This window comes from Microcaecilia unicolor, chromosome 11 (assembly GCF_901765095.1).
Source record: "Microcaecilia unicolor chromosome 11, aMicUni1.1, whole genome shotgun sequence".
NCBI lineage: Eukaryota > Metazoa > Chordata > Amphibia > Gymnophiona > Siphonopidae > Microcaecilia > Microcaecilia unicolor.
In genome coordinates, this window is record NC_044041.1 from 4,861,657 (window position 1) to 4,884,139 (window position 22,483).

Consider the following 22,483-nt stretch of genomic DNA (forward strand, 5'->3'; position numbering starts at 1 on the left):
CCATTCCTTTCCTAATAATACCTAACATTTTGTTTGCTTTCTTATCTGCTGCTGCACACTGAGCAGAGGGTTTCAAAGTACCATCAATGACGACACCTAGATCCCTTTTCTGGTTGGTGACTCCTACGTGCATTACATAGCTGTAATTCGGGTTCCTCTTTCCCACATGCATCACTTTGTGCTTGCTCACATAAAACGTCATCTGCCATTTAGACGCCCGGTCTCCCAGTCTTGTAAGGTCCTCTTGTAATTTTTCACAATCCCCTTGTGATTTAACAACTTTGAATAACTTTGTGTCATCAGCAAATTTAATTACCTCACTAGTTACTCCCATCTCTGGGTCATTTATAAATATGTTAAAAAGCAGCGGTCCCAGCACAGACCCCTGGGGAACCCCACTAACTACCCTTCTGCATTTAGAATACTGACCATTTAACCCTACTCTCTGTTTTCTATCTTTTAACCAGGTTTTAATCCACAATACAACACTACCTTCTATCCCATGACTCTCCAATTTCCTCTGGAGTCTTCCATGAGGTACTTTGTCAAATGCCTTTTGAAAATCCAGATACACAATATCAACCGGCTCACCTTTATCCATATGTTTGTCCACCCCTTCAAAGACACGTAGTAGATTGGTGAGGCAAGGTTTCCCTTCACTAAATCCATGTTAGCTTTGTCTCATTAATCCATGCTTTTGAATATGCTCTGTAATTTTGTTCTTTATAATAGTCTCTACCATTTTCCCGGCACCGATATCAGGCTCACTGGTCTATAATTTCTCAGATCACTTCTGTAACCTTTTTATGTTTCAACGATTTTATTGAAGACAAATTAAACATACAATCTTTTATAATAGGTACATATTACCCACACAGCCTGTACCCAGCAAACAACACCTTAGTACCTAAGTATACATAATATCATCTTCAAACTTTTGAGTTCCCCCCTCCCCCATCTTCCCATCATAATATGAAACTTCACAGATTCTTCCTCCATTCCCTACTCCTCCCTATTACCCTTCCTCCCACCTATATCCCCCCACCCCTCCCTTCCCTTCCTCCCCCTCCCTTTTAGGTTACACAGTGTTAACTACAAATCTCTAATATTAGATACCTTTTTAAAAATTTGGCGTTACATTGGCCAGCCTCCAATCTTCCAGTACCATGCTTGATTTTAAACATAAATTATATATTACTAACAATAGTTCTACAGGTTCATTTTCAATTCTATCAGTACTCTGGGATGAATACCATCCAGTCCAGGCGATTTGCTACTTTTCCATTTGTGCTATTACATCCTCCAGGTTTATAGAGATTTCATTCAGCTTCTCTGACTCGACAGCTTTGAATACCATTTCTGGCACCGATATCTCTTCGAAACCTTCCTTGGTGAAGAAGACCAAATCAAAGAATTAATTGAATCTCTCCGCTGTGGCTTATGTCTTCCCTGAGTGCCCCTTTTACTCTTCAGTCATCTAGCAGACTAACTGATTCTTTTGACGGCTTCTTGCTTTTAATATACCTTTTTTTACTTTGTGTTTTTTTTGCCTCCAATGCAATCTATTTTTTTTTTTCAAAGTCCCTCCTTGCCTTCCTTATGAGCACGTTGCATTTGACTTGCCATTCCGTATTCTGTTTTTTATTATTTTCAGTTGGATCCTTCTTTTTTTCTGAAGGATTTTCTTTTAGCTCTTACAGCTCAGCTCACTTTTTAACCATGCCGGCTGTCATTTGGTCAGAAAAATGGAGAAGCTGGGAAATTTTGAGTGTGAAATGTAATGGAGCGGATAGGACATTTTTGAAGGTGGGGGGAAAAGTGCCGGTACTTTGTACTCCGGTGTGCAGCAGCTGAAATAAAGCCATGAGCTTTAGTATATTTTTTCCCTCCAGCTCACCCATTGATCTGTCCCAAATTGTAACATCAACTGAACAAATGGGTTAACCATTTGAAATTCATACAACTCACGTTCCCCCCCCCCCGAATCCGGGGTAAATCCTTTAAGAGTTAAGAGTCTCGGAAACCTTTTCTTGTTGCAGCACTACTCATTGCTTGATTTGTGAATCCCCCTTCCGCCCTGTCAACACCCAGAGACGGGCCACCTCATACTGGGCTCAAATTCCCAATCCCCCTGCGACTTTTGGCAAATACATAGTAGATCTGGACACTCCTCTAGGAGGTCTTTGTGTCTTAATAAAAGCAACAATTTTGCTGTTCGTAAGTTTTGGAAGGCTATCTGGGACCCTTAGAGGGAGATTCATAAAGTGGAATAACAATTTCGGCAAGATACTCATCTTAATGATGGCTATTTGTCCTATCCAGGAAGAAGGGCAACCTTCGAAAGTTAATCAAGAAAAGTATTAAGTTATGTCCAATAAAAAAGGTATCATCTTATTTTCTTTTCCATGTTTTATTTTGTTTGATTTCTATTGATAGTCTTGAGATAGATAAGCCTGGGATTTTAAAGCACTAAATCCTTATCCTATTGTAGCCTGATTGTTTGGATGATAATCTCATAGAAGCAGGAGACCCTAATCCACGTCTGGGATCCAGTCTCCATTACTACTTAACACTTCTATAGCGCTACAAGGCATACGCTGCGCTGTACACTAGCTCAGGTGGGGATTCACTGTCTTCTTGGTGTAATAGGATCTGTTTGTGGATTTTTGAAACTGGTTAACTGTTGAGCCTAGTTAATACTTAGCAAAAGATTACTGTTTGCTGTTGGAGTTTTGTATGGCATAAAACATTACGTGCCCTGTTTAATATTAATTTGTATTGAAACTTAGCATGAGTGTTATTTGAGTTTCTTGCTTGGTCTGACTCGCTTCTGCTTGTGCTGCTGCTTGTGCTTGTGCTGCTTGTGCTGCTGCTGCTGCTGCTGCTGCTGCTTGTGCTTGTGCTGCTGCTGGAGCCGGTTGTTGCAGCGTTTTATTTCTCCTCCTCTCTCTCTCCGTCCGCCGACTCCGCCCCCAGCTTCCTACCTCATCACGTGACGTCGTCCCTGACGTTCATCACCCCTCCCCCCCTCCTCACCAATGCCTGACCAACCCGGAGCCTTGATCCCACCCACAGGAAGTCGCATCACCAGGGCAGTACACTACTCTTCCGGGTAGCGTCACGTGTTACCACCAGAGCAGCTGGAGGAAGAGCTTTAAAGAATGGCCAGAGAGGGAATGGAGGCTGAGAGAGGTAGGAGGGAGATGGAATTAAAAAGAAAACAATGTGAAGCTATTTAGGTTGCTCTGTCTTCCTGTTAAACCCAAAACAAAATCAAGAGCTGCTGCATCTACGTTGTCCTTCTTTATTGTTGGGAGCATTTTCATTTCAAACCTATACAGATCTACACAGAGGTCAGAGGAAGTGTAGGAATGGAATATTATATTTGTGCAGAGAGATTTTTTTTCTCTTGGTAAAGGGCCATTAAAACATGTCATATTATAAGGATCAGGTGCTGCATCCATGTTGTTGTTCTTTATTGTTGGGAGCATTTTCATTTAATCTCACTTATATTTTCAAACATGCCGGCTTGTGCAGCATACGTTTGAACACAGAACTACTAGTAATATTTTATAAATTGTGCTCGGTGTATCATTTAGAGGGGCTGGTTATAGGGACACCCTCTTGCATAGTATTATATTTGTGCAGAGATTTTTTTTTCTCCTGGTTAAAGGGCCATTAAAACAGATGTCATATTATAAGGATCAGGTGCTCAACGTAATAGCATGCTTATCATTATCATGTTACCCAAGATCCTTCTATAATACTAAATATTTATTTCTTGTATATCTCCACGATTCATGATGTATTGTAAGCCACATTCAGCCTGCAAAGAGGTGGGAAAATGTGGGATACAAATGCAATAAATAAAACATTCAGAGTTTCTATTTATTTATTTATTTAGTTACTTATTTATGACATTTAACCCTGTTATTGGTGTAGAGATTTTTTTTCTCCTGGTAAGGGGCTTCTAAAACAGACATCATGTTATGGGAATCAGGTTCTCAATGTTCAGAGTTTCTATTTTTATTTTCTTATTTATGCATTTTATCCCACGTTAAACTTGAATTAGATTGGAACCTGGAAGCATTTAAAAAAAATAAAAAAAATTCCCGGAGAGATTAATGCATGCCCCCCCCCCCCAGGCTCTCTCCCTGGGTATAGCAGCTCTGCAATTTTGTTGGGGGGGGGGGGGGGGTGCAGAGTTGGACCAGGCAAAGAGCCTGTTGTTAAAAATTTCCCAGCACACCACTGCCTTACATCTCATTTTAACTTCATGCTTCAACAAGGTACCTTCCCTAAAGAAAAAGGCAACATCCTACTCACCCCAATACCAAAAGACACCAAGAAAAAAACAAATGACATCACCAACTAGCATCCATCCCACTGGTAGTCAAACTAATGGAAGGCATGGTAACCAAACAACTTAATGACTACATGGACAAATTCACAATATTACACGAATCACAATCAGGATTTCGCTCCTTACACAGTACCGAAACATAGACCTACCAACAAGAAACACAATCGGATCATCACAAACATACCTAAATCTCCACTACCCAAGCTGCAAAGGACTCAAATACAAATCAATTTATGCATCCAGTTTCTCCTACATAAGCACACAACTGTGGAACGCACTACCAAAAGCCATGAAAACAATGTACAGCCACCTAAACTTCCGGAAATCACTAAAACCAACCTTTTCAAAATGGCGTACCCAATCGACCCAACTTAAGTGCCTAAACCCTGCAACACAATGAAATTAAAGCTTGTAATAGACTAAGCATAACTCTTCCTCTATACGATTCCCCAATATGTCTCTAACACATGAACATTATCCGACCACATCAACTCCATGTATTTGTTTCTCTACCGGAGAAGGCAAAAGCCTCTACGGTACAATGTAAGCCACATTGAGCCTGCAAATAGGTGGGAAAATGTGCGATACAAATGTAACAAATAAATAAATAAATACTACTTACCCTCTTAACTAAATTCAAGCAGGAAATAGCAATAGGTAAAAGTATACTTCTACTACAATTTGACGTGTCCAGTGCATTCAACATGGTCAATCATAATATACTACTAAGACTCCTAGACTACTTCGGAATCAGCGGAAACATACTCAAATGGATCAAGGGCTTCCTAACCACTAGAACATACCAAGTGAAAACTAGCACAAACATATCATTTTGGCAACCAGAATGCGGTGTACCGCAAGGATCACTATTATCACCAACGTGGTACGGGCGGTTAGCTTGACGGAGTTTAAAAAGGGGTTAGATAGATTCCTAAAGGACAAGTCCATAGACCGCTATAAATGGACTTGGAAAAATTCCACATTTTTAGGTATAACTTGTCTGGAATGTTTTTACGTTTGGGGAGCGTGCCAGGTGCCCTTGACCTGGATTGGCCACTGTCGGTGACAGGATGCTGGGCTAGATGGACCTTTGGTCTTTCCCAGTATGGCACTACTTATGTACTTATGTACTTATGTACTTTTCAACATCATGATGACCCCACTAGCCAAGTCCTTAGCCAGTCAAGGCCTCAACCCATTTATATATGCTGATGATGTCACAATATATGTCCCCTACAAACACAACCTGACAGAAATCACTAATGAAATCAAACTCAGTTTGAGCGTCATGGACTCATGGGCAAACGCATTCCAATTAAAACTCAACACAGAAAAAACACACTGTCTCACAAACTCATCCCAATACAACACATATAAACTGACAAACCTAAACACCCCAGGTTGCACCCTTCCTATCGCAGACAGTCTGAAAATCCTCGGAGTAACAAGCAAACGGAATTTCTCACTCGAGAATCAAGCAAAATCCACCATAAAGAAAATGTTCCACTCAATGTGGAAACTTAAACGTGTGAAACCATTCTTCCCAAGGGAAATATTCCGCAACTTGATACAATCAATGGTACTAAGCCATGCAGACTACTGCAATAGAATCTACGCGGGCTGTAAAGAACAAATTATAAAAGAAACTCCAGACCGCTCAAAACACAGCAGCCAGGCTTATATTTGGAAAATCACGTTTTGAAAGCGCCAAACCCCTCCGAGAAAAACTGCACTAGCTCCCTATCAAAGAACGTATTACTTTCAAAATCTGCTTCCTGGTCCATAAAATTATCTACGGCGAAGCCCCAGGATACATGATAGTCCTCATAGACCTGTCAACCAGAAACACAACAAGATCAGCTCAAACATACCTTAATCTCCACTACCCAAACAACAAATGACTCAAATACAAATCAACATATGCATCCAGCTTCTCCTATTTATTTCATTTATTTTGTCACATTTATAACCCACATTTTCCCACATGTTTGCAGGCTCAATGTGGCTCACATTAAACCGTGAAGGCAATCGCCAACCCGGTTTTTAATCAATTACAATATATTGTGGTAAACAGAGAGTTTAGAAGAACAAGTGGAAAGGAGGGAAAAGGGAAAGAAAAAAGAGTCCAAAATAGTCCATTAATGTGTTGCTTTGGAGGACTTTAGGATTTGTGTTGGATCCTGGGAGTAGGCTTTCTTGAATAAGCTGGTCTTGAGTAATTTCCTAAAGTTAAGATGATCTTTGATAGTTTTGACAGCTTTTGGTAAGGCATTCCATAATCAGGTGCTAATAAAGGAAAAGGAGGTAGCGTAAGTAGACTTATACTTGAGGCTGGTGCAGGTAGGATAATGGAGGTTTAGGAATGAACGGGATGTTCTTGATGTATTCCTTGGAGGAAGGTTGATTAGGGTATTCACGTATCCTGGGACTTCTCCATAAAGAATTTTGTGGACTAGGGTACAAATTTTGAAGTTAATTCTTTCCGTTATTGGGAGCCAGTGTAATTTTTCTTGAAGGGGCTTAGAATTATCAAATTTGGATTTACCAAAAATGAATCTGGCTGCTGTATTTTGGGCAGTCTGAAGTCTCTTAACAGCTTGTTCTTTGCATCTACCATATATTCCATTCCAATAGTCTAGGTGACTTAATACCATTGATTGAACTAGGTGTCGAAAAACTTCTCTAGGAAAGAGGTTTTATCCGCTTGAGTTTCCACAATGAGAAAAACATTTTCTTTGTTACTGAATTAGTTTGGCTTACAAGTGTTAGGTTGCGATCAATGATAACTGCAAGTATTTTTAGTCTCTCAGAGATAGGAAGGGTAAGGTCTGGAGTGATTAGAGATGAAGGTTTGAATCTGTTATGTGTAGATGAAAGGATAAGGCAGTGTGTTTTCTCAGTATTCAGTTTGAACTGAAAGGTATTAGCCCATTTGTTCATGGTGTGCAAGCCAAGATTGATTTCTTTGGAGATTTCAGCCAGGTTCTTTCTGAAGGGAATGTAGATTGTGACGTCATCGGCATAGATGAGTGGGTTGAGGCCAAGCTTGGATAAGGATTTGGCCAAGGGAATCAACATTATATTGAAGAATGTAGGGGATAGAGGGGAGCCTTGAGGAACTCCACAATCAGCTTTCCATGGCGGTGATAGGATTGAATTAGATTTTACTTGGTAGGTTCTGTAGGTACGGAAACCCTTTATCCAACTAAGTACATTTCCTCCGATCCCGAAGTAATCAAGAAGGTTTAATAGAATGTCATGATTAACCATGTCGAAAGCGCTGGACATGTCAAATTGGAGTAGAAGAATGCTATTACCTATAGCTATTTCCTTTTTGAAATTGGACAGGAGAGTAATGAGCACGATTTCAGTGCTATGAAGGGGGCGAAAACCTGATTGTGATTTAAGCACACAACTATGGAACACATTGCCAAAAACAGTAAAAACAACGTACGACCACCTAAAATTCCGGAAAAAAATGAAAACAAACCTGTTCCAAAAGGCATACCCCACCGACCCAACATAAGAACCAGAATACCTACTACACAACAACACCAAGAACATAATGGACTCACCCCAATTCTCCCTCTTCCTACCAAATGTTTCCCCAATGTATCTATCATATACGAACCCTATTCTACCACAACCACACCTTGTACTGTTCACACTTTGTATTTGTTCAGACCGGAACCGGCGAACGCCGCTAAGGTACTATGTAAGCCACATTGAGCCTGCAAATAGGTGGGGAAATGTGGGATACAAATGTAACAAATAAATAAGGTTTGCACAGAGTATATATTCAAGATGTCATTTGTGATATCATAGCTGTATGGACTGTGGGCTTCCAGGACAGGGATCCTGTACCATAAGCCTTTATGCAATTACTTAGGAATCTTACCCCCCCCCCCCCCTCCCCATTTAATCTCTCTCTCCTGCCTCACCAAGCTCAGTCATTGCAGAACTACTTCAGGAACTCTGCAGCCATGGTCCCTTAACTGGTAACCTTTCCCTAGATAAGTCAACATTGTCTTCACATTAATTTGGGGAATGGAAGACCTAATCCAAGAAGTAATCCACATAGCTCGGCCCATTGTTGTTTATTCTTATTGATGCGGCAGAGAAGTGATGGATTGATGGTGTTATTGCTGCATTTCTGGTGTACTTTTGAAATGTACAGTATGGACGGTCTGTGCAGCTTTGAGTGACAGTGGGATGGGGTGATAAAGTTCTGACTTGGTTTCTCCCTTTCTTTTGCAGATGTGCCTCTCCTGTTGGCAGAGCTGAGGCCAGGCCAGGCACAGCAGTTTGACTGGAAGTCATGCTGTGAGACATGGAGTGTGGCATTCTCTCCAGATGGTGCATGGTTTGCCTGGTCCCAGGGGCACTGCATTGTGAAGCTGATCCCATGGCCATTAGGGAACACCAAACTGTGAGTGACTTACGTATTTTAGAAGGGCTGAATCCTTTTCTCCCCTTCTTGCATAATCCTCTTGGCAGTGGCGATCCTAGCCTGCATGACACCCGGGGCGGATCGCCGATGCGCCCCCCCCCCCCCCGGCGAAATGACACCCCCCCCCGGGTGCACGCCGCTGGGGGGGGGGGGGGGTGCCGCGGCGTGCGCCTGTCAGCTGAGTTCGCTAACTTCGCTGCAGCTCCCTCTGCCCCGGCTGGAACATGAAGTAACCTGTTCCGGGGCAGAGGGAGCTGCAGCGAAGTTAGCAAACTCAGCTGACAGGCGCGCGCTGCGGCACCCCCCCAGCGGCGTGCACCCGGGGCGGACCCCCCCCCCCCCCCCCTTGGTCCGCCACTGCCTCTTGGCAGTTTTGGATAGCACTAGGCAGCTGCAGTGATGACAGAAGAATGAGAAGGGAGCAGGGGAGATAACTCCACAGCTGCTCCTGACAAAAGTCATTTACAAAGGCCCAGTGTCCACTTTTATGATGTGCTGAGACATGTACGACATTGGGCCTTTAATGACATCAGCAGGAACGACTGCCAAACTCCAGTGTCAGTGGATTGGTAAGGGTGTAAGATTTTACAGAAAGGAGCAGGCTGGATACAAAGTTCTTTTGAGCCATAGTTTGCCTACCCTTGCCTTCATTCATTGATCTGATACGACATTGTCCGTGTGCTACTAGGTCAGTGTATTTTGAGGCATGGTTTAATGGTGCAGAGTCAGCATGGATTCAGCCTTGTCTCGCTAATTTGCTAAATGTTTTGAAGGTGTGAATAAACATGTGGATAAAGGGGAACCAGTTGATGTGGTATATCTAGATTTTCAGAGTCTAGGTTTTCTGTTGTGGATTGGGAACTGGTTAAATGATAGAAACAGAGGGTAGGGTTAAATGGCCATTTCTCTTAATGCAGGAGAGTGGAGTGCCCCAGGGATCTGTACTGGGACTGGTGATATTTAACATATTTATAAATGATCTGATCAGATTTGCAGTTGACACAAAACTATTCAAAGCTGTTAAATCACATGCGGACTGTGTGAAATTGCAGGAGGACCTTGGGAGGCTGGAAAACCGGGCATCCAAATGGCAGATGAAATTTAATCTGTGCAAGTGCAAAGTGTGGCCCATTGGGAAGGTTAACCCAAAGTATAGGTAGAAACTACCTTCTTAACATGACCTAATGCAGTGCTTTTTAACCAGTCCTTGGAGTACACTCAGCCAATTGGGTTTTTAGGATAAGTACATAAGTATTGCCAGGAGTGGCTTAGTAGTTAGGGTGGTGGACTTTGGTCCTGGGAAACTGAGGAACTGAGTTCAATTCCCGGCACAGGCAGCTCCTTGTGACTCTGGGCAAGTCACTTAACCCTCCATTGCCCCATGTAAGCCGCATTGAGCCTGCCATGAGTGGGAAAGCGCGGGGTACAAATGTAACAAAAAATACTGGGAAAGACCAAAAGTCCATTAGGCCCAGCATCCTGTTTCCAACAGTGGCCAATCCAGGTCACAAATACCCGGCAAGATCCCAAAAATGTACAAAACATTTTATACTGCTTATCCCAGAAATAGTGGATTTTCCCCAAGTCCATTTAATAACGGTCTATGGACTTTTCCTTTAGGAAGCCGTCCAAACCTTTTTTAAACTCCGCTAAGCTAACCGCCTTTACCACATTCTCTGGCAACGAATTCCAGAGTTTAATTACACGTTACGTGAAGAAAAGGTTTCTCCGATTCGTTTTAAATTTACTACACTGTAGCTTCATCGCATGCACCCTAGTCCTAATATTTTTGGAAAGCGTGAACAGACGCTTCACATCTACCCATTCAACTACACTCATTATTTTATAGACCTCTATCATATCACCTCTCAGCTGCCTTTTCTCCAAGCTGAAGAGCCCCAGCCACTTTAGCCTTTCCTCATAGGGAAGTCTTCCATCCACTTTTTAATTTTTGCTGTGCTTCTCTGTACCTTTTCTAATTCCACTATATCTTGAGATGTGGTGACTAGAATTGCACACATTTTCGTCGCCCTTCTCTGCACCTTTTCTAATTCCACTATATCTTTTTTGAGATACGGCGACCTCAATTGAACACAATATTCGAGGTGCGGTCGCACCATGGAGCGATACAAAGGCATTATAACATCCTCACTTTTGTTTTCCATTCCTTTCCTAATAATGTCCACAATGAATATGCACTTCCTCCTTGGTATGCAGATATGTCTCTTGTCAGTTCATTGTGAATATCCTGATACCTGACTGGTTGTGTGCACCCTAAGAACTGGGTTGAGAAGCACTGACCTAATTTTTTACTTACCTATTCAGGATTGGGGTAATTGAAATCATTCATTATTACTGTGTTACCAAGTGGGTTGTTTACTAAGCTTGAGTTATCTGCAGCAGGACCCATAGGAATAAAATGGGCCCCACTGCAGATAACGCGAGCTAAGCTTTAGTAAACCTTCCCCCAAGTTTGTTAGTTTCCCTTTCAGCTACCATTTTATTGTCTGTTCATTCTAGCCAGGCAGATAGTATTACACCTGACTGCTGTCCTTTGTTCTCTTCTCAGGCCGTCCTCGACCCGCTTCAATCCGGCTTTCACCCACTACACTCAACAGAAACAGCACTCTCTAAAGTCTGCAATGACCTGTTCCTTGCCAAATCCAAAGGTCACTATTCTATCCTCATCCTCCTCGACCTATCTGCCGCCTTTGACACCGTCAATCATAATTTACTTCTTGACACACTGTCCTCATTTGGATTCCAGGGCTCCGTCCTCTCCTGGTTCTCCTCGTATCTTTCCCAACGCACCTTCAGAGTATTTTCTAATAGCTCTTCTTCCACCCCCGTCCCGCTCTCTGTTGGGGTCCCTCAAGGATCTGTCCTTGGACCGCTTCTTTTCTCGATATACACCTCTTCCCTGGGCTCGTTGATCTCATCACATGGTTTCCAGTACCATCTATATGCTGATGATACCCAGCTTTACCTCTCCACTCCCGACATCACAGTTGAAACCCAGGTCAAAGTTTCGGCCTGCCTTTCAGACATCGCTGCCTGGATGTCCAACCGGCATCTGAAACTGAACATGGCAAAGACTGAGCTCCTTGTCTTTCCACTCAAACCCTCTTCTTCTCTTCCCCCACTTTCTGTCTCTGTTGACAACGCCCTCATCCTCCCCGTCTCTTCAGCCCGCAATCTCGGAGTTATTTTTGACTCCTCCTTCTCCTTCTCTGCCCATATCCAGCAGACAGCTAAGACCTGTCGCTTCTTCCTCTATAATATTAGCAAAATTCGCCCATTCCTCTCTGAACAGACCACCCGAACCCTCGTCCACTCGCTCGTTACCTCTCGTCTTGACTATTGCAACCTTCTCGTCGCTGGCCTCCCGCTTAGCCACCTATCCCCCCTTCAATCTGTCCAAAATTCCGCCGCACGTCTTATCTACTGCGTGAACCGATACTCTCATATCACCCCTCTCCTCAAGTCGCTTCACTGGCTCCCGATCCGCTACCGTATACAGTTCAAGCTTCTCCTATTGACCTTCAAGTGCACTCAATCTGCTGCCCCCCATTACCTCTCTACCCTCCTCTCCCCATATGTTCCCACCCGTAACCTCCGCTCTAAGGACAAATCACTCCTTTCTGTACCCTTCTCCACCACCGCTAACTCCAGACTCCGCCCCTTCTGCCTCGCATCACCTTATGCCTGGAACAGACTTCCTGAGCCCATACGCCATGCGCCCTCGCTGCCCATTTTCAAGTCCTTACTCAAGGCCCATCTCTTCTCCCTTGCTTTTGGTGCCTAACCACCTTCCCATTCCTGATACCTACACTGACTACATAGTTTTTACCTTTAGATTGTAAGCTCTCTTGAGCAGGGACTGTCCTTCCCCATGTTTAAACTTGTACAGCGCTGCGTAACCCTGGCAGCGCTATAGAAATGCTAAGTAGTAGTAGACCTAGACAAAATTGTGAGTCTTTCCTCTATGTTGTAACACTAATTGAAGGTTTTAGACTTAATAGGCACCTCTGAGACCTCATGAAAAATAACCAGTGGGAAGTGATGGTACTAGAGTACAAAGTATATAAAAATTACAGAGTTGATAGAATCGGTGGTAAAGTGCAGAGAGAAGGGCAACAAAACTGATCGTGATTGGAACTGTTCCATTATTAAGAAAGAATAAACAGGTTAGGCTCTTCAGCTTGAAGAAGAGATGACTGAGATGAGATGCGATTATAGAGGTTGATAAAATCGCTCATGAGCGGTACAGAACAGTTTTACTCCTTCCAGTTGTACCAGGACTAGGGGAAACTTCACGAAAATTACAGCAGATTTAAAAGAAAAAAATTTTTTTCAGTCAGCATTCCAGTTTAGACTGGAGAATTTGCTGGAGGATGCAGTCAAGTTTAATAGCATAGCTGGGCTGGAAAAAGGTTTGGACAAGTTTCTGATGGTCAGGTGCTTTAACAACTGTTAACCAGGCAGTCATGAGATCAGTTGAGTAAGCAACAGAAGGGATGTTCTCTTAACGATTTGTTGGGTACTTCCAGTTGACCTACCTTGACCGTTGTTGGGAACATGATGCTGAGCATGATGGGTTTTGACCTGATGTAGCATGACGTTTCTTTCTTTCATTTTTAAAAAAATTGTCTCTAATGTTTCACCAACACACAATACCGCTTTAATGCAGCTCCCTCAGGTCTTTTAAGTGTGCAAGGTGTCTGGGAAACTCTAGGTCATATTAAGCCTTCACCCTAGAGCCCAGTAATCTATTGCTTAGGATCTCATTTTTCCCCTAATGTCTCTCTGTTCTTTTCATAGAATTTCCAAGGCATTTGACCACAGAAGCTGCTATGTGAAGCCTGCTGAGGTGAGGTCACGAGGTAGCAACCTGAAGGAGAAGACGCTGGACTGCGGGCAGATTGTGTGGGGTTTATCCTTCAGCTTTTCACCTTTCCTAAACAGGAAGAGGCTTTGGGCAACCAGTGGAACACAAGAACCCTGCTCGGACTTCTCCTGCCTGATCCTCGCCACAGGGCTCAACGATGGGCACATCAAAGTCTGGGAAGTGGAGACAGGTAGAGCAAGTCGTATTACATTCCACAGTCTGCCGTTGCTCTGTGTTCTGTGATTGATGCACAGGCTAAGACACCCTGCTCAGCAGCTCTCATTCTGCACAGGATTACATGTTCCCAGTTTCTCTGACATACTCAAGCATTCCTGTTCTCGTAGATTTCAGCCCAAGCAGTGTATAAAAAGTTTAAACCAAAAAACTGATAAAACAAAGGAATCATTAAACACTGACCTGGCTAATTAGTCACCAGCCACCCTGCTCTTATATTCTAAAGATACAAAAGAATGTGGTGATGGTTTATCTTGGATATGCAGTTTTTGCAGCCTAGGAACATAGGGAATGTGTCCAAATGTATTCTTTTTTGTTTTACTGTTCTCGGGAAAAGATTTTTCTTCATTTTATTGGCTTCCGTGGCAGTGGGAAGTTAACATTGTCAAAAAAACATGACGTTTAGCAACCCTTGCAAATGCAGTTACTTCTGGAGTTCAGCTCTGCAGCATTTATTCATGAGGAAGGGGGGAGGGGTGAAAGATTAAGGAATGTGCAGGGTTTGAGCATGGATGAGTTAAGCAGCTTGCTGAGAACCTCTCTGCTTCCTCTGTCTTCAGTGCAAGGCTTCCCTGTTGCTTTTTTTGATCTCTCGTTGCCCTCGTTCACAGATGCCCTGATATTGCAATTCTCTGTGGCTCTGTACCATTCAGAGGACACAACTTTGTATACTGAGAGCAAAAAATAGGTGTTTTGTGTATTAGTTTGATAGACTGCCTTTCATTATATGCACCAAATAGTGAGGTGATAAATTATTAGGATTATGATTTGTCCCTAGCAAAGAAATGTTCTTATCTCATTCGTCTGTATGCAATCTTATGACCTCATTCCTTTTTTAAATTATTTTATATTTATGAAATTTTGAAAGTTAAAGGACTTATTCACTAAACTGGTGGATGCTTGGAATGCCCTCCCGCGGGAGGTGGTGGAGATGAAAATGGTAACGGAATTCAAACATGCGTGGGATAAACATAAAGGAATCCTGTTCAGAAGAAATGGATCCTCAGGAGCTTAGCCGAGATTGGATAACAGAGCCGGTAGTGGGAGGCAGGGCTGGTGGTTGGGAGGCGGGGATACTGCTGGGCAGACTTATACGGTCTGTGCCAGAGCCGATGGTGGGAGGCGGGTATAGTGCTGGGCAGACTTGTATGGTCTGTGCCCTGAAAAAGACAGGTACAAATCAAGGTAAGGTATACACAAAAAAGTGGCACATTTCTTGGGCAGACTGGATGGACCGTGCAGGTCTTTTTCTGCCGTCATCTACTATGTTACTATGTATTGGTGCTGTCACAAACCTTTGAGTGTGAAAAGCACTAATCCAGTGTAGTGAATACCAGTTTTGTCTTGGCACAGATTTCCATTCTAAAATGCAAATTAGCTTATTAATATTTCAAAAGTAAGTTTAAGGAGCTCACTGCCATGTTGTTATGGTTTCCATAAGCCACTCCCTCAGTGAACGTTCTCTGGTTAAACATCAGTGCACTAAAGTGTCTTCTATAAGTTAGGCTGTGGCCACACGTGATGTAAAGGGAAAGCTCGACAGAGTTTAGGTCTCTCTTCAGCATCACAGTCCCTAATGCTACATCTTGCCCCTCTTTGCATCCTCCACCTGACCTCCTTCCCAGAAGACTCAGAAGCCCCACCCCGTCTCCAAACCCTGCCTTCAACTTATCCATCAAGAAATGTTACCCACCCCATGACATTACCACTACTGCCCAGCCCTGCCCACTTATTCCAAGGAGTCAACAGATCTTTAATGGGGCATCAGAAATCCCTAGTTGCTCCTGCCTGATCTGTTGGAATCCAAGATGAGGCTGTGATATGGAAAGGTGACTCTCACTTAATCGTGCTGGAGTGGGCTACGTGAGTCAGGGCAGCTGAGAATAAGTGTTCATTATCAGAACTGGGAACATCAGTTCACACATTCCTGCTTGTGAGTTAAAAGTGAAGTCCATCCTTTGGGGGGGGGCATACTTGATTGTCTGGGTCCCTGCCTCACCCCGATTTTCTTTTCCCAGTTTTGTTGTACTCTGATTTTGCCAGGGCTGTAGCCTTCCTCACCCAAAAAAAACTTATAGCCGCAGGGAAGTTCGCTGTGTCTGGGCATAAGTTTAGCCCTGTCGAGCCTGGTGAGCCTATTTTGGCGGCAGGCTCACTTCTGGGAGGAACTGCTGCTGACAGAGACCAGCGCTGCTCCTTCCTATGGTGGTGATTGGCTTCTTTTTTTTTTTTTTTGCTTCGTTGGAGGTTTGCGGTGCAAGTCATGGCAGTAGAGACGGTTAAGTGATGCTCCCGCTGCGGGAAGAGGTGATCGCTACTTTGCTTCGGGCTCAGAAGTGGTCTTTTATGACATTGTATGCTTGGGTGTGGTTTACATTTGTGGCATGGTGTGCGGCCTGTGCTTGGTCACAGTTGCAGGCGTCGGCGCCACAGCTGTTGGCCTCTTTACAGGAAGGTCTGCAGAAAGGTTTGGCCTATAAATCCCTCTGGGTTCAGGTGGCTGCTTTGGCCTGTTACAGTGGGGCGCATGTTGGGTTCTTCACTGGCTGCTCATCCGGATGTGGAGTATATTTTTTTTGTGGGGGATTCTTCACCTTCGACCTCCGCCTGGCCTGGAACCTGAATCTGGTTCTTAGGGCAGCGCAGAGGGCCAAGATCCAAGCGTTGTCATGTCGGGATCCATTTCTGCAATTTTCAGAGTCTGGGGTGACTTTGCGTACGGTCCCGTCTGTTTTACTGAAGGTTATTTCTGCATTTTATATCAATCACAAAACACATCATTCAAACAAGAGAAAAAAAAATCATAATACTGAAGCTTCATGAAATCCACAGGATAGTCCTCCCTCCAAAACAAAGGGAGGGAGGACTATCCTGTGGATTTCATGAAGCTTCGGTATTATGATTTTTTTTTCTCTTGTTTGAATGATGTGTTTTGTGCTTTCCTTTATTTTAATGGCGTTCTTTTATGTTGCTTGTTTTTCAGTTTTATTATAAACTGATTTGACTCGCTGTGCAATAATGTTGGTGTAGGAAAAATTATTAAATGATAAATGAATAAACGATAAACAACTGCTTATTTAATAGCCAAATCCAGTCAGTTTGATCAAGTGCCTCCTTTATTATTAAAATTACACTGGCTTCCGTTTAAAGCCCACATCTTATTCAAATCCTCGTTAGATTTTTAAGGTATTACATGGTCTGACTTCAATTCATGTCATTCAACTGATCCATATTTTACCTAGATCGAGTTAAATGAACACTAATCATTTAGAATTAAGTTTCCCGTCATTTAAAGTTCACTGTAAAAATGTTTAGAATAATGTACTTTTTTTTTTTAAACATATAATGATTTAAGCTTTTAGGAAAAGAAACATAACTATTTGTATGATAAATATTTGATGAAGGACAATCTAATTTAAGTGTCTCTATATACTATGCATTAGGTACAACTATTACTTAATCTATTTTCTAAACTAAAGGTATTTTATGTCTCTTGGACCTATCATTAGGACTTAAGGGGGTTCTAAATAAATGTCGATTAGATAGGCAGTTGTGATGTTTGAAATATAAAGGAGTGGGAAAGGGCTGTGGGGTGGAGGTTTCTCATTCCTCGCTAGTCCATGTCGTCATGCCTGAGACCTGGAGGAAGAGTTGACTGTAGGAGGTGGCACATGGTGGTCTGGGTGGGTACTGAGCACATGATGGTGAAGATGAGCTGAAAGCTCTGTTGCTGTCCGCAGGATGCCTGCTCTTTAACCTTTCTGGACACTTGGATGTTGTGAGAGACCTCAGCTTTGCTCCCAATGGAAGTTTGATCCTCGTCTCTGCATCCCGGGACAAGACTCTTCGTATTTGGGATCTGAAGAAAGATGGTATGTATAGTACAGTATTCTGACATCCTTCTGGGAACAGTGAAACTGACATCAGGGCAGCTTTTACAAGAAGCATAGAATGTTCCCTGCACGCAGTCTGTGGAACAAGTACCTACAGGCCTCTGCTTTGAAAATAGTATATCCCAGCCCTAAAGTAAACCTCTGCCCGCAGACTGCATGTTGGACTCTCTCATTTCGTTTGGTTTCTGCATTTGTTTTTACCCCTTTATTCAGCAGAGTTTGATAAACCTGGATATTACAATCAAAGCGTTGTACAGGAGCTCACCAGAAAGTGAGAATGTCCAGCACCTTCTCTCTGGTTTCTCTGATCAAATTTTCAACCAGTGTGCTTTGTGACGGATATCTTTTAGCTCTGTAGAATGACGTAGGCAGGTGAGGTATCCTGTTATGCTGGTAACTCTCTGATTGTGAGAAAAGTAATATTTTGGACGTAACCCGACCAGGGGTTCTCAGCTCTGGACTCCAAAGGCTGCAGACAAAACCTTTTAGGATGCCCACAATGAATTTAGAGGCCGATCAAAACTGTTCTTTTCAGTTTTGGCTGAAACCGAAATTGCAGCCGAAACTTATCGCCTGGTTTCGGCCAAAACTGAAATCAAAGTTTGGTTGTGTGAATGTGAACCAATGAGGCCCTCTGGGGATTGTCAGCTTGCAATCAGCAGCCCTCTGCTGAATCCACAGATTACCCTTCAGTTCCAGGAACTGCAAGCAGAGGCTGACAACTGGAAGATCCATTTTAACAAGAACTTCTCAACAAGTTTAGGTTCCCAAGTCAATGCAAATGACGTTAAATAAATTCTGAGACTATTACTACTACTATTTAGCATTTTTATAGCGCTACAAGGCATACGCAGCACTGCACAAACATAGAAGAAAGACAGTCCCTGCTCAAAGAGCTTACAATCTAATAGACAAAAAATAAAGTAATCAAATCAATTAATGTGTTCAGGAAGGAGGAGAGGAGGGTAGGTGGAGGCGAGTGGATACAAGTGGTTACGAGTCAAAAGCAATGTTAAAGAGGTGGGCTTTCAGTCTAGATTTAAAGGTGGCCAAGGATGGGGCAAGACGTAGGGGCTCAGGAAGTTTATTCCAGGCATAGGGTGCAGCGAGACAGAAGGCGCGAAGTCTGGAATTGGCAGTAGTGGAGAAGGGAACAGATAAGAAGGATTTATCCATGGAGCGGAGTGCACGGGAAGGGGTGTAGGGAAGGACGAGTGTGGAGAGATACTGGGGAGCAGCAGAGTGAGTACATTTATAGGTTAGTAGAAGAAGTTTGAACAGGATGCGAAAATGAATAGGGAGCCAGTGAAGCGACTTGAGGAGAGGGGTAGTATGAGTAAAGCGACCCTGGTGGAAGACGAGACAGGCAGCAGAGTTTTGAACCGATTGGAGAGGGGAGAGGTGACTAAGTGGGAGGCCAGCAAGAAGCAGATTTCAGGAACTTTGTGAGAGCATATAAAAAATAAAAAAAAGTCATGATTACCAGTGTTTTATTGCTTACCCAAACTCTGCACAAGTAACAAGAGAAAGTAGCATTGAGATGTTTCCTGTTTGTATCAAACATATAAATGGCAAGTGACCTACTCACTTGCAAATGCGCAGTAGAGACTTCCCTCTCTGTCCCGTCCCCGCATCAAGATGTGATGACGGAACAGAGAGGGAAACTGCGCTGAGGAGGGAACCGCCGAGGTCGCTACCGCTCTCCCCCCTCCCCGGGGTCACCGCCACCCCCCCCCCCCCCGAGGTCGCCACTGGACCCCCTCCACCCGGGCCCTCTCTTCTCCATTGAACTTACAGCGCCGAAACCAAAGCAGGCAGATCAGCTCCCGTCGGCCTTCTTTCCCTGCCTGTGTCCCGCCCTCGCCGATGTTACGTCACATGAGGGCGGGACACAGGCAGGGAAGGAAGGCCAATGGGAGCTGATCTGCCTGCTGCGGTTTTGGCACTGTAAGTTCAATAGAGAAGAGAGGGCCCGGCCCGGGTGGAGGGGGGCAGCGGTGACCCCGGGGGGGGGGGGGGCGGGTAGCGGTAGCGGCGACCTCGGGGGGGGGGGGAGAGGCAGTGGCGACCTCGGGCGGGGGAGGGCAGGAGAAATGCTGGACATGGGAGGCCTCAGAAGGAGGGGGGCCTTGGAGCTGGGAGGGGAGGGGGCCTTGGAGCTGGGAGGGAAGCAGGGAGGATGCTGGACATGGGAGGTCAGAAGGAGGGGGGGGCCTTGGAGCTGGGAGAGATGGACAGAGGGGGGCCTTCGAGCTGGCTGGGAGGGAGCGACGGAGGGGGGCCCTTGGAACTGGGAGGGAGGGCAGGGGGCCTTGGAGCTGGGAGGGGAAGGAGGCCTTGGACCTGGCAGGGGGGAGGGGGGCCTTGGAGCTGGGAGGGACGGACGGAGGGGGGGCCTTGGAGCTGGGAGGGAGGGACAGAGGGCCTTGGAGCTGGCAGGGAAGAAGGGAGGGCGGGGGGCCTTGCAGCTGGGAGGGGAGGGGGAAGGGAATGGGGCCTTGGAGCTGGGAGGGAGTTATACATCAAAATAAAACATACCAATACTCGCCCGTTTTAACAGGCTTAACGGCTAGTTTAGTTATAAAACTGATTAAGGACAAGCATGATTCAGACTCTTACTAAATCAGGGTAAAGGAGTCCAGACACTGTTCTACACTGTGGACATTATACCAGCCTGATGCACAATCCAGAATAAAAGAGTCCATTGATGTTACTGACTGCGAGAACTATATGCTCTGAAAAGATCAATACTAGGGATGAGCATTTATTGCACTATTAATGTGATTACATTTTTAAACTTTTACCTATTGTATATTATTATTCCCTTCCTCCCTTGTCCCGTGGGAGGAGGGAAATACCTCAGCCTCGGGGGCTGGGGAAAAAATAAGAGAGAGAAACAGATTTAGGTGTTTTGGCGTAACCAGCAATAAATCTTTATTGGTATATCCCTAAGTCAGATACAAAATAAATTATTCCCTCTCTGGAGCAGGTTGTCACAGAAAAGCGAGACGCAAAAACTGTGTAACAAAATCTGCTCAACTCACACCTCTCAGTAATCACATATATACTGTCATAAGTTCTGTTTCTCCCCAATCATGTGATTTCCCATAAACTAGAACCATTAGGTAGCCTTATACCATATGTGAATTGTTCCTGTATTCTATCAGTCTCTCCTGATGGGAGTTCACGTGCAAAGTCGATAGCCATTGGCTAATTACTTATCAGTTCTGCGTGCAGTTAGTCAGAGAGCAAAAAATACATAGAACAATACCCTTGTGTTCCCTCACCCAAAAACTGAAACATTCTAGGCTCACTGTGTCCCAAGGTTACATCATTATATCCAGTTTATATGAAATGCGTAGTCTCAGCTCCAGCAAAGTCAACAAAATGTGTATCCCCGAAGTGTCTGTTCTCAGCTCCTGAGAAAACAGTACTGTATGTTACATGTGAGAACCAAACTGAGCAAAGTACAGGCCTTAGGCCTAGCCCTTAGGAACAGGTCTAACAGAGGAAAGAATATAACACTATGATTAAATTTTTATATCATGATTGAAATTTTAACTCCTGTCCCCCAGCTTTCTCTCCCCTGCCTATACTGTTTCACGTTGGCATAACATAACACAGAAAAGACATCAGTGTTGGTTGCAAGTAGCATGTGGGAATCGCTGCTGGCCCTTTGAAGAGCCAGATAAATGTTAAGATAAATGCTGGAGGGGGATGCTGGACTCATGTACTGGGGGGGTCAGCAGTAGGAGAGGAGAGAAATGGGTGTGCGTGACAGGGGCTACAGGTTTAGCAGCGGAAGGGGAGCTGAATTTACCACTACCAAGCCATCCAGTCCAGAGGTTCGACTAATGATGTGATTAAAAATGTTAATAACATGATTAATTTTTTTAATTGTTGCCCACCCTAATTGAATAGCGTGTTGTAAAGGATAATCAACCATGCTGAGCATTTGTTTAAAAAAAAATTGAAAAGTCTTCCCATCCACGTTATAATAATTTAAATAATGAAAGACCCATATTTTACCTCTAAGCAAAATAGTCTGTGCACACATGGACCTCAGTTAATGAAAACTGAAACGAAAAGCCACAGGGCCTTTACAGCGGATGACTTTGCGCCACTTTTAGAGTGACATCTGGTGTCATATCTTCACAGAGGAGCTAAGTGCTGAGGAGTTGCTTATCCCAAGTTTACAGACTTAATTCTGATAAACTTTTGCATCAAAAGCATTTATTTGTAGAACTCTATTATATAAACTATTCTTTTCTAGTCTTGTGATTTATAGTCCACACTAATCTTATAAATAGTTTCTAGGCAGATACAGACATTTACAACAATCATAGATTACATGTCAGGCTATTTATTTGTTTGGATTTTGCTTACACCTTTTCAGTAGTAGCTCAAGGTGAGTTACAGTCAGGTACTCTGGGTATTTCCCTGTCCCTGGAGGGCTCACAATCTAAGTTTGTACCTGTGGCAATGGAGGGTTAAGTGACTTGCCCAAGATCACAAAGAGCAGCAGTGGGAATTGAACTGGGCACCTCTGGATGTCAAGATCAGTGCTCTAACCACTAGGCTACTTCTCCACTAACCTTTTGCATCATAACAATTAAAATACATTTTTAAAACTTTTCACAAAAGAAAATAAGATA

At 43.8% G+C, this 22,483-nt stretch overlaps 1 protein-coding gene across 3 annotated transcripts in view; it reads left to right on the forward strand.

Annotated features, from left to right (window-relative positions):
• LOC115479546 (WD repeat and SOCS box-containing protein 2-like) overlaps positions 1–22,483 on the forward strand; it is a 77,659-nt gene that overhangs the window by 18,860 nt on the left and 36,316 nt on the right. For 2 of the 3 annotated variants that reach the window (XM_030217507.1, XM_030217506.1), the window contains 3 exons: positions 8,621–8,792; positions 13,635–13,891; positions 17,676–17,807. In XM_030217507.1, coding sequence (XP_030073367.1) covers positions 8,621–8,792; positions 13,635–13,891; positions 17,676–17,807 — 561 coding nt within the window. Of the gene's footprint in view, positions 1–3,117; positions 3,193–8,620; positions 8,793–13,634; positions 13,892–17,675; positions 17,808–22,483 lie in introns of those variants that run through there. The other variant, XM_030217508.1, reaches the window with a different exon arrangement.